The sequence below is a fragment of the Nilaparvata lugens genome, chromosome 13 (genome assembly GCF_014356525.2).
Source record: "Nilaparvata lugens isolate BPH chromosome 13, ASM1435652v1, whole genome shotgun sequence".
Lineage (NCBI taxonomy): Eukaryota > Metazoa > Arthropoda > Insecta > Hemiptera > Delphacidae > Nilaparvata > Nilaparvata lugens.
Window position 1 is genome coordinate 31,522,159 of NC_052516.1, and position 17,957 is coordinate 31,540,115.

The window sequence follows — 17,957 nt, forward strand, 5'->3', positions numbered from 1 at the left end:
ATGGCGGTGAAATATGTTGGTAAGTTTACAATAGGGGCTGTGATTTATGAATAATTCATCCTGTGGGATTAATCACGGTTAAAATTCAACCGGTTGTTGTGCAACCGGCACTAAAAATGTTGCCAACAAAATTGTCCTCATTTACAAGTCCACGCCGACTACGCTCTCTGGGCAGAAAATTTGAACAATTTATTATAACATGGAGCTAAGTATAGTAATGTTGTTAGAATGCCGTAAAAATGCATATTCTACAAATCTTATCAATAATTCAATAGCAAATAAATAAATAACAATAACAAACTTGTGAATAAATAAATAATTGTAATATTTTGCAGGAAGCTCAGTAGTAATGTTGTGAGTATGCCGAAAAAATACATACTCAACAGATTACAAATAAATAAATGAGAATGGCAAATTCATAGATGAATAACAATAACAAACTTTTGAATAAATAAATGATTGTAATATTTTGCAGGATCAGCAGAATCACGCGACCGTAGCTCAGGATCCCCTCTGCGTCAGTTGAGCGACTCGTCTCTGGGCTTAGGTGGGCTGAACGATGTGGTCACCAGTACAGAGGTGTCCCGGTGTCGCGTTACTCCACCCGCTACCACCCTACCCCGCTTCCGGAAGTACTCCATACAGGACTTCCAGTTCCTGAAGGTCCTTGGCAAGGGGAGTTTCGGGAAGGTATGTCGTGAAATTCCAAATATCATCAATTATTATGATCACTAAATTATCATAAACAGTTATTATAGTTGAATTTTCATCCCAAGAGTTTGAAAATTGCTTCAATCATCAATTATTAAGATCAATAAATTATCATAAACAGCTATTATAGTTGAATTTTCATACCAAGAATTTGAAAATCGCTTCCCTGTGGCTCTGAACCCACCTTTAGTGAGGTCCACGTTATAATGGCAGTATTTGATTGACATTGGTGTTGCTATCCTTGTCTGAAATTAGACAAAGCAGACAGCGCTTTCCTAAAACTGATGATATTATAGAGGTCGTGGCGCTGTTTGGAAAAAGTGTGAAAGAGTGCCCTGAGGCCCGGTTGCACAAAAGCCGGTTAAATTTAAACCATTGTTAATTTCACAATAATCAATCAAAGAAGGCCTCACAAACGTGAGTAAAAGCTGATAGCTTTTAATCATCCAAATCAGGCTCCTACAGTATGTCATAATTTAAGTATTCAAAAGTGATCATAAACAAGCAGTTTGTAATGGAAAGAAAAATTGAAGTTAATAATAATACTCTTTACATAGGTTATAGTCTTATTAAATAGTCCAAAATAGTCTTTATAGTTCATATTTGGAATAGTTTCAAATTTTGGAAATACATGTACCTTGATAAACATAAAGGAGTGGGTACAAACGTATGCGTCACGAACAAGCGCAATTTACTTTTCATCAGCTGATATTCTATTCTTATTATATCTCTATTTGTATACGCAGAAACAAAAATAGATATATAATTGCCTTTATTTATCACACTTTGAATTATCACAAGTGCTGTAGGCGAAGTTGAGACAATTAGAGTCCCCTCTTCCATTGAAATACGCAGATTATGATAAGCTCATTAAAAGCGAAATGTGCGTATTCGTGGCACAGAAGTCTGTACGCACCTTCTTCTTCTTCTTTAACTTCAATGATTCGAGTGGTAGGCAGCTTTCCATCGTTGTCTGTCCAGAGCTGTACTTTTCAGTTGGATGTAGCTCTGGATCCCTAGATCTTTGCTAACTTCCTTCAGATAAATTGTAGCCGGGGTCTTCCACGAGCCCTTTGTCCAATGATAATATGCACCTTTAGAACGATAAACTGATTACAGCTCTTGAAAACTATCGTAGAAATGAAAAGAATAAATTGCACGATAGATTAAAGGTACTGTTAAATTTAACTGTCTCTGATTGTTCTCAATGATTCAATTACTTCCAACTCTTTTTTGTTTTTGTGCAGGTGTTATTAGCAGAGCTAATAGGCACCGAATGCTATTACGCGGTGAAATGTCTGAAAAAAGATGTGGTTCTGGAAGATGATGACGTGGAATGTACCCTCATAGAACGGAAGGTTCTAGCTTTGGGCACAAACCATCCCTATCTTTGCCATCTCTTCTGTACTTTCCAGACTGAGGTGAGTCAACAATCATCACTCATTAGATTCCTTATCACTTATTATCCATTACTCATTACGTATTCATTACAAATCACTAATTATTCATTACATACTGATTTGGGGAATTTATTCCCCAAATGGTCCTTTTTCACTACCTCGTGACTGGACTATTACCGGATTACCGCTGTTTATTGCTGTACTAGCAGATAACCCGTGCTCAGAAAGGTTCAATTGGGAACTAGACAAACTGAAAACTTGATGTAATTGAATCTTGAAGATAGGCCTATAACCATCCTCGGTAAATCAAGAATCTATATGCAAAATTTCAAGCTATTTACTTGAGTAATTGAGACGTGATGATGCGTCATTCGTGAATTTCCCATCCCATACGTGTATAAGCAAACTCTTTCCTTTATTTTATTATAGATTACTAGAATAGAAAACTTAAGAGTATTAATGGAAAATTCAAATTCAAAATAAAGTAAGATCCAATACAAGTAGAATAGGACTGATAACAGAAACAAATAGTTTGTTCACAGTTCCTCTCTTGAATTCTATTGGTGGAAGCCTATTTGAACGTCGACCAATCACGAGCAAGTACAATTCCCCTCATCACTTGCTCAGTACAAGGCCACGCCCACAACGCTCTCTTATTGGCTGACGCTTCCTCTTCATAATAGAACTCTATTTTGTTGAATTGTTCTCAAGTTCAGCACTATAGTCAAACATGAAAAAATAGTTCAATTGATATTTGAAATCATCGAGAGATCATTCAATCATTCATGTTATTAAGCATCAGAATTATTAATTAATGATTTGTTTTGATGTATCTTCGCAGTTCTTCAATAGTCCTGTGAATAGAAGTAGACTTTTGGCAATTTAAAGTATTGTAGTATTTATAAGATTGATATCAGCCTATTTGAAATTTGATTTGAACTATGATTTTTTTCCAACATACCTTTGCAGTCTCGCCTGTTTCGTAATGATCAATCATTCTCCTATGCATCAGATATTAATAATTATTATTACTAGCAAGTAACTCGTGCTTCGCAAAGATCTTATTGAAAAGTTGACATGATGAAAGAAAATTGATGACTTTGAAATAGGGCTATAATCATACTCTGCAAATCAAGAATCTGTATGCAAAATTTCAAGTTAATCAATTAAGTAGTTGAGACGTGATGATGCGTCATTCGTGGATTTTCTATCCCCTACGTGTATAAACCAGTTTCCTCTTTTATTATAGTATAGATTATTGATTTGTTTTCATTATACATTTGCAGTCCCACCTGTTCTTCGTGATGGAGTACCTGAACGGTGGGGATCTGATGTTCCACATCCAACAGTCGGGGTCGCTTCGACGAGGGCAGAGCTCGCTTCTATGCCTCAGAAATCGTTTCCGGGTTGATGTTCCTACACAAGAAAGGCATTGTCTACAGGTAAATGTCATCATTTTCTGACCAGAATCAGTCTGAATAAGTGCCAAGCCACATGGAGCGTTTTTCAGGCGTTTTCGCACTGGCGGTGATCGAGTCGGCAGAGCAAGAAGCTCTCCGATTGGCTGATTATCAGCTGATTCGGTAAACCGGACTGACAAATAATTTTTGTAAAGTAGCGCTCATCGAATTTCCATCTAGCATATCTCTTTCCTGTATAGGGCTACTTGTGATAAAAATAGAAAGAAAATAAAAATTTCAGTACCCTTTTTGTATTATTATGGACATGTTTGGGACATTGATGCCATTTTCAAGTGCTTCAATGGCTTCAATGTCCGAAACATTTTGTGATTAAATAATTCAAAAAGGGTACTGAGATTTTTATTTTCTTTCTATTCTTCATCTAGCTGTTTACCCTGTTGTCAATATTTGCAGTAGCAGAAGTCCTCGGGGTGAATAAATTACAGCATTCAATTGTGATTTTCGTTGAATAATAATTATAATGATTCGGTAAACGTTTGGGAATCAGCTGATAACCAACAAATCGGAGAGCTTCTTGCCCTGCCGACTTCGGAGTGAATTACAGCATGCATTTGATTGGGATTTTCGTTTAATAATAATTATAATAATTCGGTAAACGTTTGGGAATCAGCTGATAACCAACCAATCGGAGAGCTTCTTGCCCTGCCGACTTCGGAGTGAATTACAGCATTCATTTGATTGTGATTTTCGTTGAATAATAATTATAATGATTTGGTAAATGTTTGGGAATCAGCTGATAACCAACCAATCAGAAAGCTTCTTGCCCTGCCGGCTCGTCCACCACCACGCCTGAAAAACGTTCCATGTGTCTTGGCCCTTAAGGTATCTTCACATCAAGCTAAGCTATGCTGAAATACGTCCTATCTCCCAATGTTAAATCCAAGCTACGTATTAGTCCCGTTCAGACCAGCGTAGCGTAGCTTTGAGATAGGACGGCTACATTCTCCAAACACGAATTTTTGTTTCTCAATGCCTAGTTTTTCATTTCCTAGTTATAATTACTGGATACATTATGTAAGGAATTCGATAAACAAATTTATTTTTTTTTACTATAAGAGAGTTTCTAGGGTCTGCAGCAACTCTTCCGTGCGTACAGGGAAGCTTCCCTTGCATGAGAGTATTTATTGTCAAGAGAATTAAATGTATATAATATTCATAATTGTATTATTTTTACTAGCCGTCAGGCTCGCTTCGCTCGCCATATCCGTTTAGCCAGGGGGCTCCGCCCCCTGGACCCCCGACTGGATCGTCCAAGAATGAGATCAGCAGGCTCGCTTCGCTCGCCTGCATTTTTCATTAGAGCATTTTTATCATATGTTAGGACAATCCAGTCGGGGGTCCAGACTAAACTTCTGGCTGAACGGATATGGCGAGCGAAGCGAGCCTGATGGCTAGTAATATAATATTCCCAGGATTGAAGTAGCAGTGCCCAATCAATTTTTCCGCGATAAATGCATTTAAATCTCAAACTTGGTGCCAACCTAACAAAGTCAACTCAACTTAATGCCAACCTGACAAAATTATTAATCTAGTTGCCAGTTAACAACTGTTTCGAAGAGGTACTCTATCTAGATTGTAGTTCTATAGTAACATATGATATGGAAATTTCAATTATAATTAAGAGATTGGGAGAAGAAGAATATACATGCTAAAAGACGAACTTTAAACCCTTAAAAACAACCCTTAGAGTTAAAATATTGCCAAAAGATTTCTTAGTGCGCCTCTAAAGGGCCAACTGAACATACCTACCAAATTTGAACGTTTTTGGTCCGGTAGATTTTTAGTTCTGCGAGTGAGTGAGTGAGTGAGTGAGTCAGTCAGTCAGTCATTCAGTGAGTGAGTGCCATTTCGCTTTTATATATAGATTATTATTAGTTTATGCTCTAGATGATTGAGTATTATTTTGTATGCATTGTTTTTGGCAATAAAATTTATTATTATTATTATTATATTATTATTATTATTATTATTATTATTATTATTATTATTATTTCAATGTAGCGTAGCTAAAAATGTGAAGAGACCCATACTCTAGCTTCCCGTCAAATTAATTTAGCGTGGGCAGACTGTGTGAAGTACTAGAATTTTGTTCCTCTCATAGGACAAGAGTATGAGAATCAACATTTATCTTCTCTTCATAATTATTGAAACACAGTGAAAATTGTTGAATACGGTACCCTTTATTCCATTATAACACAACTGGTTTGAAAATTCGACTGAGTCATTGTCAATATTGTAGAACCGTTCCATAATTGAATAAAAACACACATATGTTGTCAAATTCTACACTGTTTTATTCGGTACACGACCGACAACTTGAAAATGTGACCGGTGTGGTCACGAAACCATGGTCCTGTACCGAATAAAACTGTGTAGAATTTGACAACATATGTGTGTTTTTATACAACTGGTTTGAACTCTCCAAGAGTAATTTTCTATACTTAAAGAGTTGGAGAGTTTAGAAACTTGAAGAATTAGAACTATTTATCCAAATTCAAATTTAATCCAAACTCAAATTGTGTGTTTGAATTAAACAAATGGTACTTGGAAATTAATATTTGTTTCGTGTTTCAAGGATCATTACCTCTGAAAAAAAAGTAAATATTCTCTCCTATAATCTCTATGCCTCTATACATCTATGATAATCTGATATAATAATAATACCTTCTATACTCTCAGTTAGCCTACTTCTACACATACTCTCTACATCGTCTTCATTTTCTATACTTTTATTATTTACACCGGCAACTTTCAAGTATTATAAGCCTAGGTGATGATGAAGAGATGAATGATACATAATACAAACGTTCCTATCTATGATGATTTCATGAATGGATCAATGAAGAGATAAATAGCTGAAATTGAATGAGAGAGATTGATTGATTGATTGATTGATTGAGTACTTTATTTATGTAGATTACAATATATATACTGGCTTATACACTTATATACAATAGCTTACAATACAGCAAAATTATAGATGAATTTACATAATATAGACTAAGAAAATAATTATTGAACTGTATATGATATGAAAAAGCAATTTGTAATATAATAACTATAGATATTATATTGTTATGCATCTACATAAATTGGCGGAGCTTTGGAGAGAGATTGATTGATTGAGTACTTTATTTATGTAGATTACAATATATACTGGCTTATACACTTATATACAATAGCTTACAATACAGCAAAGTTATAGATGAATTTACATAATATAGACTAAGAAAATAATTATTGAACTGTATATGATATGAAAAAGCAATTTGTAATATAATAACCATAGATAATAATCATAATGTTATGCATCTACATAAATTGGCGGAGCTTTGGACATATCAATGTCCATTCTTTGGGAAGAATATTAAAAATATCCTCCCCACTAACTCTCTACCAAAGGAGTGTTAGTGAGAGAGAGAGAGAGTGATGAAACTTGAACCTACTTGTGTGATACTACTTAAAGTGATACACTAAGAACCTACTTGCTATAATGAGGTCCACTTTATAATGGCAGTGACTGATTAGCAATGGTATTGCTTTCCTTGTCTATCATTCAACAAAGCAGATATCGCTATCTCTTTCTCGCTTTGCTCTGTTGCCAGATGGTCTTCTAAAAAATGTAAAATTATTAATCAATTAACAAAGTAGAGTATATTTGGGATATTGAAGCCACTTTTTTGCTCGAGATCCCCCTCCCCCCTCTCCCCCCTCGTCCATCCCTCCTCCCCTTCCCCCCGCCCGTAGGGCGGGGGGTGTTCTAAAAATAGATTTCCCCTTCCCCCTGTCCAGTGGAGGTGAGGGGGAGTGAGTGAGAGGGAGATATATCTTTCTCTCTTTCTAAATCCCCTTCCCCCTGTCCAGTGGAGGTGAGGGGGAGAGAGTGAGAGGGTGATATATCTTTCTCTCTCTTTCTAAAAATAGATTTCCCCTTCCCCCTGTCCAGTGGAGGTGAGGGGGAGTGAGTGAGAGGGAGATATCTCTCTCTCTCTCTCCAGGTGAGGGAAAAAAATTTCCCTTTTAGGAGGAAAAATTCCCTCTCTGTCTACTGTCAAATTGAAGTGAATTCATATTTCTACATCTGATGCTATGGTGACAGATTGAGGTGAATTCTAAAGATGTGGGGGAAAAAATCTCTTGAGAGGGAAAAATTCCTTTGGTGACAAATTAAAGTGAATCCATTTCGCTCTACTATGATAGAGATAGAGATCTCCTTCTTTTACTCATGTCATCTCTTTCCTCCACCCTTTCCGAAAGGAGATAAGAATCAATTCTTTCCACATCTAATGGTATACTAACAAATTGAACTACATTCATTTCGCTCTACTATGATGACAGGGTCAATTGATTCTTATCTCTTTCCCACACCCTTTACGAAAGCGAGTAAAGGGGGGAAGAATCAAGTTCCATTTGATCGTGGGTATAGTGTGAAACGATTCTCACCAGCCTTACAAAAGAAAGGAAGGAATCTAGTATGTGAAGATATTACCTCTTTAGAGTAAAGTGACAGCTGCATTTGACCGCACGCGTCTCTCATCTGGTCCGCACCCTGTGAGGTCGTTTAATAACTCCTACAACGAAAACCGTTGCATGAAAAAATCGATTTATGTGACAAGTTTTTAGTCCTTAAAGTTACTTCAAACAACCTTCTTCAAGATTTATCGACATAGTCAAAAATGACTAGGGTGAAAACTATAGCTGTTGAAGTTGACTTGTACAAGCTTTTTTAAAAGATTTATTGACATGCTCAAAAATGTCAATCAGGGTGGTGCAGACTGTAATTTGAAACTATAGGTGTTAAAGTTCACTTGTACAACCTTTTTTTTTTTTTAAAGATTTATTGACATGCTCAAAAATGTCAATCAGGGTGGTCTACACTGAAACTATAGGTGTTGTCTCACTTTACCTTTAAAAGATTTATCGAAATACTCAAAAATGTCTAGACTGAAACTATAGGTGTTGTCTCACTTTACCTTTAAAAGATTTATCGAAATAGTCAAAAATGTCTAGACTGAAACATTCACTCTCTCACACTCAACTCAAGATTTTATGTTTTCGGCGCCAATATAAAGTCTTTATACTTGATCAAATCCATTTTTTCTGTAATAATTTGTACTACCTGATGTTCGTTAAGCCCATGATCTTTTGCCTCAATCCAATTCATGTGGAAACTCACTTCGGCATATTTTGATACTATATCATACGCCATTTTGTGGATAAATAGGCTTAGGTACTCAATGAAGGGCGCCGAACATTGCAGTCTCATGACAGCACCCTCTTCCGAATTTTTAATTACCTCAGCTATTTCATATAGGTAAGAAATCACCTTGCTATGCTTTCAACGAAGGCTATTTCAACGAGCCCCACTCCACCTCCCTCTCTTATGAGCACACACCAATCAAATAACTAACTAACCTTTGATTTGCTATGTCCTCCTTCCTCCTCCTTTGTACTCTGTTCTCCTCCTCCTCCCCTCCGAGGACAAAAATCCTCCCCTCCGAGGACAAAAATTGTCCTCCGTTCTCCTCCTTTGTCCTCCTCCTCTGTCCTCCTCCTCCACTCGTTTAGCAGGAAAGAAAAAATGAGAGAGGAATCGGGAGAAGGGGAGAGAGGTCAATGTCAACACTCAATGTCACAATAACTTTCTTTATTTTTAAATTATTATACATACATCAAAGCATATCTATGACCAAATCAAATACAGAAAGTAACTCTTTCCTTATTCCTACTGGGTGTATATTTAAAAACATCTAGCTTGATTCTAATTTTATAATTCAAATCTATGTTTGGCTTTTCAAATTCTTCCTCTAACCAATAGTTAGACACATACAATGCTTCCACATTTTCAAACTGTAAAATATACCGTATCTTGTTTCTATTGTACACTTCTTTTATTGCAATAATGACTAACTCTATACCTTGTGGTAACTCTTCTAATCTTTTACACTGTCCTACTTTTACTTTCCCTTTAATTTCCAGCATTGTGATGTTATTATACTGCTCCACTTCTTTTTGTGTGAAGGGAGTGTCTTCCAAGTTTTTCCATACATCTGACAGAAACTTAAGTGATTCTATTCTAGGAAATGTATGACCATTATAGCTTGTCATACCATTGACTGTAATTACACAAATTTTCTCTTCCCTTGGTAGACAAATAATTTCTTTTTTGTCAGTGTAAGGGATTACAAAATAACCCTCTTTCTTAAGGTCTTCTCTTGCATTGTATGCATTAATAAAAACATTTTTATGACACCCCTTTACAAAGTAAACATTTTTCGAACCTTCCTTTTCTCCTAAAACACCTACATATGCAAATTTTCCTTTATTATTTACAGTAAATGCAGTCACATTGTACACTCCACTTAGATCAAAATTTTGCCAATGTGAATGGAAATATGGATCAAGTTCCTCTCTCAAATTTTCTATTTCTTCCTCAAATTCTTCTAGCTGCTTATGCTGTGCCCTAAATGACTGTGTGGTTTCAAAAAACTCAGTTTTCCTCCGTTTTAGATCAATTTCATCCAGTTCTAGCTTACGCTTTTTGTCTGATAGCACTGTGATAGGAGACAAGGGCTGTAACTCTTTAACAGGGTATGGGAGAAGCTTACAAGTTATGTTTGCTCGTTTTCTTAAGACTTGTGGTATCAAGTTAGCTGTTGCTACAAGGCCCAACTCATCTAGGTCAACAACTTTGGATATGGTAGAGAAAACTGTGGTTGACTTGGAGAAATATGTCTCACCACTCTTAATATAACACTTTTGTGAGAAACTGATATTATTCTTGTTTGATAGATCCTCAAAAATTTCTACATAATTTATAGGTAGTAAATTGAAACTGAATGCAGAAATAACATAAGAATTATTTTATTTCTATGTTGTGGGTCAGTGGGGAGCTTTACTTGTACACCAGTCAATTTCTTGGTATTGCTATTACCCCAGTAAACATACTGTAGAAGATCATTATAGACCAAACAACAACTATTTTTTAAATTATCTGTCAGTTTTCTCCACATTTTAGCCAAGGACACAGAATAAATTGGAGCATTTTGGAAATAGTTTCTACTATCATTCAAGAGTGACAAGCTATCTTGAATAGGGTCAAAGATTTTGCTATTGTCTCTATTTGTTAAACTATAGTTATAGATTGTAGCTTCCAAACGTGTAATACCATGCATTTTAGCTGCATCAGAGGTAAAGGTTTCCCGTAATCTTGTATCTGGACAGGCAATAAAGTCTACAATATGGTTACCTAACTGCTTATTTACACCAGGGCTTGTCATTTGACAAATAAACTTATTATAAATTTTTACCCTCACATTACTATTAACCCAAGTCAAGCAATCAATCCCAACAGTTTTATTGTTATCTACTATCACATTATAGTCTTCTTTATATTCTCCTTGAAAGCAGAAACAATGATTTGTAGTTAGAAAGTCACACATTCCATTCTTGTTGAATATTCCAGCAAAGTCCTGTGTTATGTCCAAGTCTAGTAGATAGAAGTGCTCCTTCCTCAGCTGCTCCAATAATCTCGGTAGTTCTTCTATCAATGTAGCAATTGGGACATCTGCAAGCTCCACTTTGTAAGGTATCCCCACTGGTTCCTGGTATTTTTGTTTCACTTCGTTGTAATTGTCATTGCCAAGCACTTGTAGAATCTTTTGAGACATATCACTCCCACTGTCCAATAGGTAAGGTAGCTTTGCTTTGACTCCATGTTTAGCTGACACCATATTTGAGAATTTGCCTCTTAAATATAAGTTGAATGCACCACATATATCCTTTTTTAGAACAAAACGTCTCTTATCCATTGCCTCACAATCATCCAAAGCACAGATTTTCACAAGCATTATATTGTCACAAAAAGGTTCTGTAATAGGCACAAGATTTGAGTCATCCTGCACAAACAGTTCTTCCCCACCAGTGTAATCAATATTTCCAATGTCTGTCACAAGGTTGTCATTGCACATGTTTTCTGATAGAAGCCACAAACCAAACCGCTCATTGGTAGGCTTGATTTTATTACCACAGAGCATAGGCACATTAAACACCTTAGAAGTATCCATGTTTACTCCACCGTTGACACTATCAAACTGAACGAATGCAGATCAATGCAGTGGTATTTATAGTAAGATAGTTGAGAAATGACGTCATAAAGACTTTATATTGGCGCCGAAAACATAAAATCTTGAGTTGAGTGTGAGAGAGTGAATGTTTCAGTCTAGACATTTTTGACTATTTCGATAAATCTTTTAAAGGTAAAGTGAGACAACACCTATAGTTTCAGTCTAGACATTTTTGAGTATTTCGATAAATCTTTTAAAGGTAAAGTGAGACAACACCTATAGTTTCAGTGTAGACCACCCTGATTGACATTTTTGAGCATGTCAATAAATCTTTAAAAAAAAAAAAGGTTGTACAAGTGAACTTTAACACCTATAGTTTCAAATTACAGTCTGCACCAGCCTGATTGACATTTTTGAGCATGTCAATAAATCTTTTAAAAAAGCTTGTACAAGTCAACTTCAACAGCTATAGTTTTCACCCTAGTCTTTTTTGACTATGTCGATAAATCTTGAAGAAGGTTGTTTGAAGTAACTTTAAGGACTAAAAACTTGTCACATAAATCGATTTTTTCATGCAACGGTTTTCGTTGTAGGAGTTATTAAACGACCTCACAGGGTGCGGACCAGATGAGAGACGCGTGCGGTCAAATGCAGCTGTCACTTTACTCTAAAGAGCTAATATCTTCACATACTAGATTCCTTCCTTCCTTTTGTAAGGCTGGTGAGAATCGTTTCACACTATACCCTCGATCAAATGGAACTTGATTCTTCCCCCCTTTACTCGCTTTCGTAAAGGGTGTGGGAAAGAGATAAGAATCAATTGACCCTGTCATCATAGTAGAGCGAAATGAATGTAGTTCAATTTGTTAGTATACCATTAGATGTGGAAAGAATTGATTCTTATCTCCTTTCGGAAAGGGTGGAGGAAAGAGATGACATGAGTAAAAGAAGGAGATCTCTATCTCTATCCTCATCATAGTAGAGCGAAATGGATTCACTTCAATTTGTCACCAAAGGAATTTTTCCCTCTCAAGAGATTTTTTCCCCCACATCTTTAGAATTCACCTCAATCTGTCACCATAGCATCAGATGTAGAAATATGAATTCACTTCAATTTGACAGTAGACAGAGAGGGAATTTTTCCTCCTAAAAGGGAAATTTTTTTTCCCTCACCTGGAGAGAGAGAGAGATATCTCCCTCTCTCTCTATCCCCCTCACCCCCACTGGACAGGGGGAAGGGGAAATCTATTTTTAGAAAGCAGTAGACAGAGAGGGAATTTTTCCTCCTAAAAGGGAAATTTTTTTTCCCTCACCTGGAGAGAGAGAGAGAGATATCTCCCTCTCACTCACTCCCCCTCACCTCCACTGGACAGGGGGAAGGGGAAATCTATTTTTAGAAAGAGAGAGAAAGATATATCACCCTCTCACTCTCTCCCCCTCACCTCCACTGGACAGGGGGAAGGGGATTTAGAAAGAGAGAAAGATATATCTCCCTCTCACTCACTCCCCCTCACCTCCACTGGACAGGGGGAAGGGGAAATCTATTTTTAGAACACCCCCCGCCCTACGGGCGGGGGGAAGGGGAGGAGGGATGGACGAGGGGGGAGAGGGGGGAGGGGGATCTCGAGCAAAAAAGTGGCTTCAATATCCCAAATATACTCTACTACTAGTCTACTCTACTCTATATACTCTAGCGGAGCTAGTCTTACGTGTGATATTGACTCGATAACACAGAAGATAATCGAATCGATAAATCAACAAGGAATCAGCGAAGCTGTGAAATTTTATTTAGATTCGCAAATAACCAAACTCGTTTCGGAAAATACAAAGAATATTGGAGTGAGCATAATTGAAAGAGAACATATTCTAAGCACCTTACAAAATTTCAGTAGTAATATCGATAAAGCTATTGGAGAGAGAACACAAACACTAGAGAGTGCTTTGGGGGAAGTGAAAACTTTAACAGACAGCTTTTCATCTCAGTTGCTCAGTATTAACAACGATAAAGTTGATAAGGCTTATTTAGATGAAAAATTAAAAGCCGTATCAGATAAAATTAAGAATTTGGAGGTGTTGGACAGAAACTATCTCAATACTAAATTGAAACAACTTAGTACAGAAATTTTTACTAAAGTAAATGAAACTCACCCATCGGGAATTGATAAGCAATATTTAGAATCTACTTTGCAGAAATTGATTAGTTCTTCAATAACAAAGGAAGAGTTTGAAAAACGATTATCTGAAATGGCGGGTGCAATAAAAGCTAATATTATGGATGGTATTGAGCAGTTTATTACAAAAGATGCTATTGCTAATCTGATTAAACAAATTGCAGAAAAGTATGCAACTAAAAATGATATTGAAGATTTTATTAAGAAAAACGAGATGGTAGACGCTGTGAAAAGTGTTCGTGATGAAATAGCTGAGGCAATTAAAAATTCGGAAGAGGGTGCTGTCATGAGACTGCAATGTTCGGCGCCCTTCATTGAGTACCTAAGCCTATTTATCCACAAAATGGCGTATGATATAGTATCAAAATATGCCGAAGTTTCTTTCCATATGAATTGGATTGAGGCAAAAGATCATGGGCTTAACGAACATCAGGTAGTACAAATTATTACAGAAAAAATGGATTTGATCAAGTATAAAGACTTTATATTGGCGCCGAAAACATAAAATCTTGAGTTGAGTGTGAGAGAGTGAATGTTTCAGTCTAGACATTTTTGACTATTTCGATAAATCTTTTAAAGGTAAAGTGAGACAACACCTATAGTTTCAGTCTAGACATTTTTGAGTATTTCGATAAATCTTTTAAAGGTAAAGTGAGACAACACCTATAGTTTCAGTGTAGACCACCCTGATTGACATTTTTGAGCATGTCAATAAATCTTTTAAAAAAGCTTGTACAAGTCAACTTCAACAGCTATAGTTTTCATATAGGTAAGAAATCACCTTGCTATGCTTTCAACGAAGGCTATTTCAACGACCCCCACTCCTCCTACCCCTATCACATGATCACACACCATATCACATGACCAGTCTTTGTCAGCATCCAAATCTTGTTTCAATAAGTCTGTATGACGTCATTTCTCAACTATCTTACTATAATACCACTGCATTGATCTGCATTCGTTCAGTTTGATAGTGTCAACGGTGGAGTAAACATGGATACTTCTAAGGTGTTTAATGTGCCTATGCTCTGTGGTAATAAAATCAAGCCTACCAATGAGCGGTTTGGTTTGTGGCTTCTATCAGAAAACATGTGCAATGACAACCTTGTGACAGACATTGGAAATATTGATTACACTGGTGGGGAAGAACTGTTTGTGCAGGATGACTCAAATCTTGTGCCTATTACAGAACCTTTTTGTGACAATATAATGCTTGTGAAAATCTGTGCTTTGGATGATTGTGAGGCAATGGATAAGAGACGTTTTGTTCTAAAAAAGGATATATGTGGTGCATTCAACTTATATTTAAGAGGCAAATTCTCAAATATGGTGTCAGCTAAACATGGAGTCAAAGCAAAGCTACCTTACCTATTGGACAGTGGGAGTGATATGTCTCAAAAGATTCTACAAGTGCTTGGCAATGACAATTACAACGAAGTGAAACAAAAATACCAGGACCAGTGGGGATACCTTACAAAGTGGAGCTTGCAGATGTCCCAATTGCTACATTGATAGAAGAACTACCGAGATTATTGGAGCAGCTGAGGAAGGAGCACTTCTATCTACTAGACTTGGACATAACACAGGACTTTGCTGGAATATTCAACAAGAATGGAATGTGTGACTTTCTAACTACAAATCATTGTTTCTGCTTTCAAGGAGAATATAAAGAAGACTATAATGTGATAGTAGATAACAATAAAACTGTTGGGATTGATTGCTTGACTTGGGTTAATAGTAATGTGAGGGTAAAAATTTATAATAAGTTTATTTGTCAAATGACAAGCCCTGGTGTAAATAAGCAGTTAGGTAACCATATTGTAGACTTTATTGCCTGTCCAGATACAAGATTACGGGAAACCTTTACCTCTGATGCAGCTAAAATGCATGGTATTACACGTTTGGAAGCTACAATCTATAACTATAGTTTAACAAATAGAGACAATAGCAAAATCTTTGACCCTATTCAAGATAGCTTGTCACTCTTGAATGATAGTAGAAACTATTTCCAAAATGCTCCAATTTATTCTGTGTCCTTGGCTAAAATGTGGAGAAAACTGACAGATAATTTAAAAAATAGTTGTTGTTTGGTCTATAATGATCTTCTACAGTATGTTTACTGGGGTAATAGCAATACCAAGAAATTGACTGGTGTACAAGTAAAGCTCCCCACTGACCCACAACATAGAAATAAAATAATTTCTTATGTTATTTCTGCATTCAGTTTCAATTTACTACCTATAAATTATGTAGAAATTTTTGAGGATCTATCAAACAAGAATAATATCAGTTTCTCACAAAAGTGTTATATTAAGAGTGGTGAGACATATTTCTCCAAGTCAACCACAGTTTTCTCTACCATATCCAAAGTTGTTGACCTAGATGAGTTGGGCCTTGTAGCAACAGCTAACTTGATACCACAAGTCTTAAGAAAACGAGCAAACATAACTTGTAAGCTTCTCCCATACCCTGTTAAAGAGTTACAGCCCTTGTCTCCTATCACAGTGCTATCAGACAAAAAGCGTAAGCTAGAACTGGATGAAATTGATCTAAAACGGAGGAAAACTGAGTTTTTTGAAACCACACAGTCATTTAGGGCACAGCATAAGCAGCTAGAAGAATTTGAGGAAGAAATAGAAAATTTGAGAGAGGAACTTGATCCATATTTCCATTCACATTGGCAAAATTTTGATCTAAGTGGAGTGTACAATGTGACTGCATTTACTGTAAATAATAAAGGAAAATTTGCATATGTAGGTGTTTTAGGAGAAAAGGAAGGTTCGAAAAATGTTTACTTTGTAAAGGGGTGTCATAAAAATGTTTTTATTAATGCATACAATGCAAGAGAAGACCTTAAGAAAGAGGGTTATTTTGTAATCCCTTACACTGACAAAAAAGAAATTATTTGTCTACCAAGGGAAGAGAAAATTTGTGTAATTACAGTCAATGGTATGACAAGCTATAATGGTCATACATTTCCTAGAATAGAATCACTTAAGTTTCTGTCAGATGTATGGAAAAACTTGGAAGACACTCCCTTCACACAAAAAGAAGTGGAGCAGTATAATAACATCACAATGCTGGAAATTAAAGGGAAAGTAAAAGTAGGACAGTGTAAAAGATTAGAAGAGTTACCACAAGGTATAGAGTTAGTCATTATTGCAATAAAAGAAGTGTACAATAGAAACAAGATACGGTATATTTTACAGTTTGAAAATGTGGAAGCATTGTATGTGTCTAACTATTGGTTAGAGGAAGAATTTGAAAAGCCAAACATAGATTTGAATTATAAAATTAGAATCAAGCTAGATGTTTTTAAATATACACCCAGTAGGAATAAGGAAAGAGTTACTTTCTGTATTTGATTTGGTCATAGATATGCTTTGATGTATGTATAATAATTTAAAAATAAAGAAAGTTATTGTGACATTGAGTGTTGACATTGACCTCTCTCCCCTTCTCCCGATTCCTCTCTCATTTTTTCTTTCCTGCTAAACGAGTGGAGGAGGAGGACAGAGGAGGAGGACAAAGGAGGAGAACGGAGGACAATTTTTGTCCTCGGAGGGGAGGATTTTTGTCCTCGGAGGGGAGGAGGAGGAGAACAGAGTACAAAGGAGGAGGAAGGAGGACATAGCAAATCAAAGGTTAGTTAGTTATTTGATTGGTGTGTGCTCATAAGAGAGGGAGGTGGAGTGGGGCTCGTTGAAATAGCCTTCGTTGAAAGCATAGCAAGGTGATTTCTTACCTATATGAGTATTATCCATATGAAAATCTGCTAGGTAAGAAGGAGGTTTTATACCGCATGTTCTTGGATTTCGCACCCTCGTATTATAATCATTCAATCAATAGTGAACTCGGAACAGAAATCGATTTTAAAACATTTTGTGATTCAACACCACTGATTGTTGTAGATTGTTCACACCAACCAAGTCATTTGAAATCATCGACAGATGTTCGTATTGAAATGGAATTTAAAAGTGCAGTACCTGCAAATACTTCCGCTTATTGCGTTTTAATTAGCGATCGTGTGATGGAATATACACCTCTCACGAGTATGGTGAAAGAAGTTCAGTAATTTGTTGATAGAGTGCATCACTGCAGGTTATATAAGGTGTGTACTGCAACAAA

The 17,957-nt window shown here is 36.3% G+C and overlaps 1 protein-coding gene across 1 annotated transcript in view; it reads left to right on the forward strand.

Annotated features, from left to right (window-relative positions):
• The window catches only part of LOC120353949 (putative protein kinase C delta type homolog), a 40,505-nt gene that overhangs the window by 8,074 nt on the left and 14,474 nt on the right, over positions 1-17,957 (forward strand). Inside the window, 4 exon segments of the mRNA XM_039439506.1 lie at positions 468-690; positions 1,959-2,132; positions 3,398-3,463; positions 3,465-3,553. Coding sequence (XP_039295440.1) covers positions 468-690; positions 1,959-2,132; positions 3,398-3,463; positions 3,465-3,553 — 552 coding nt within the window.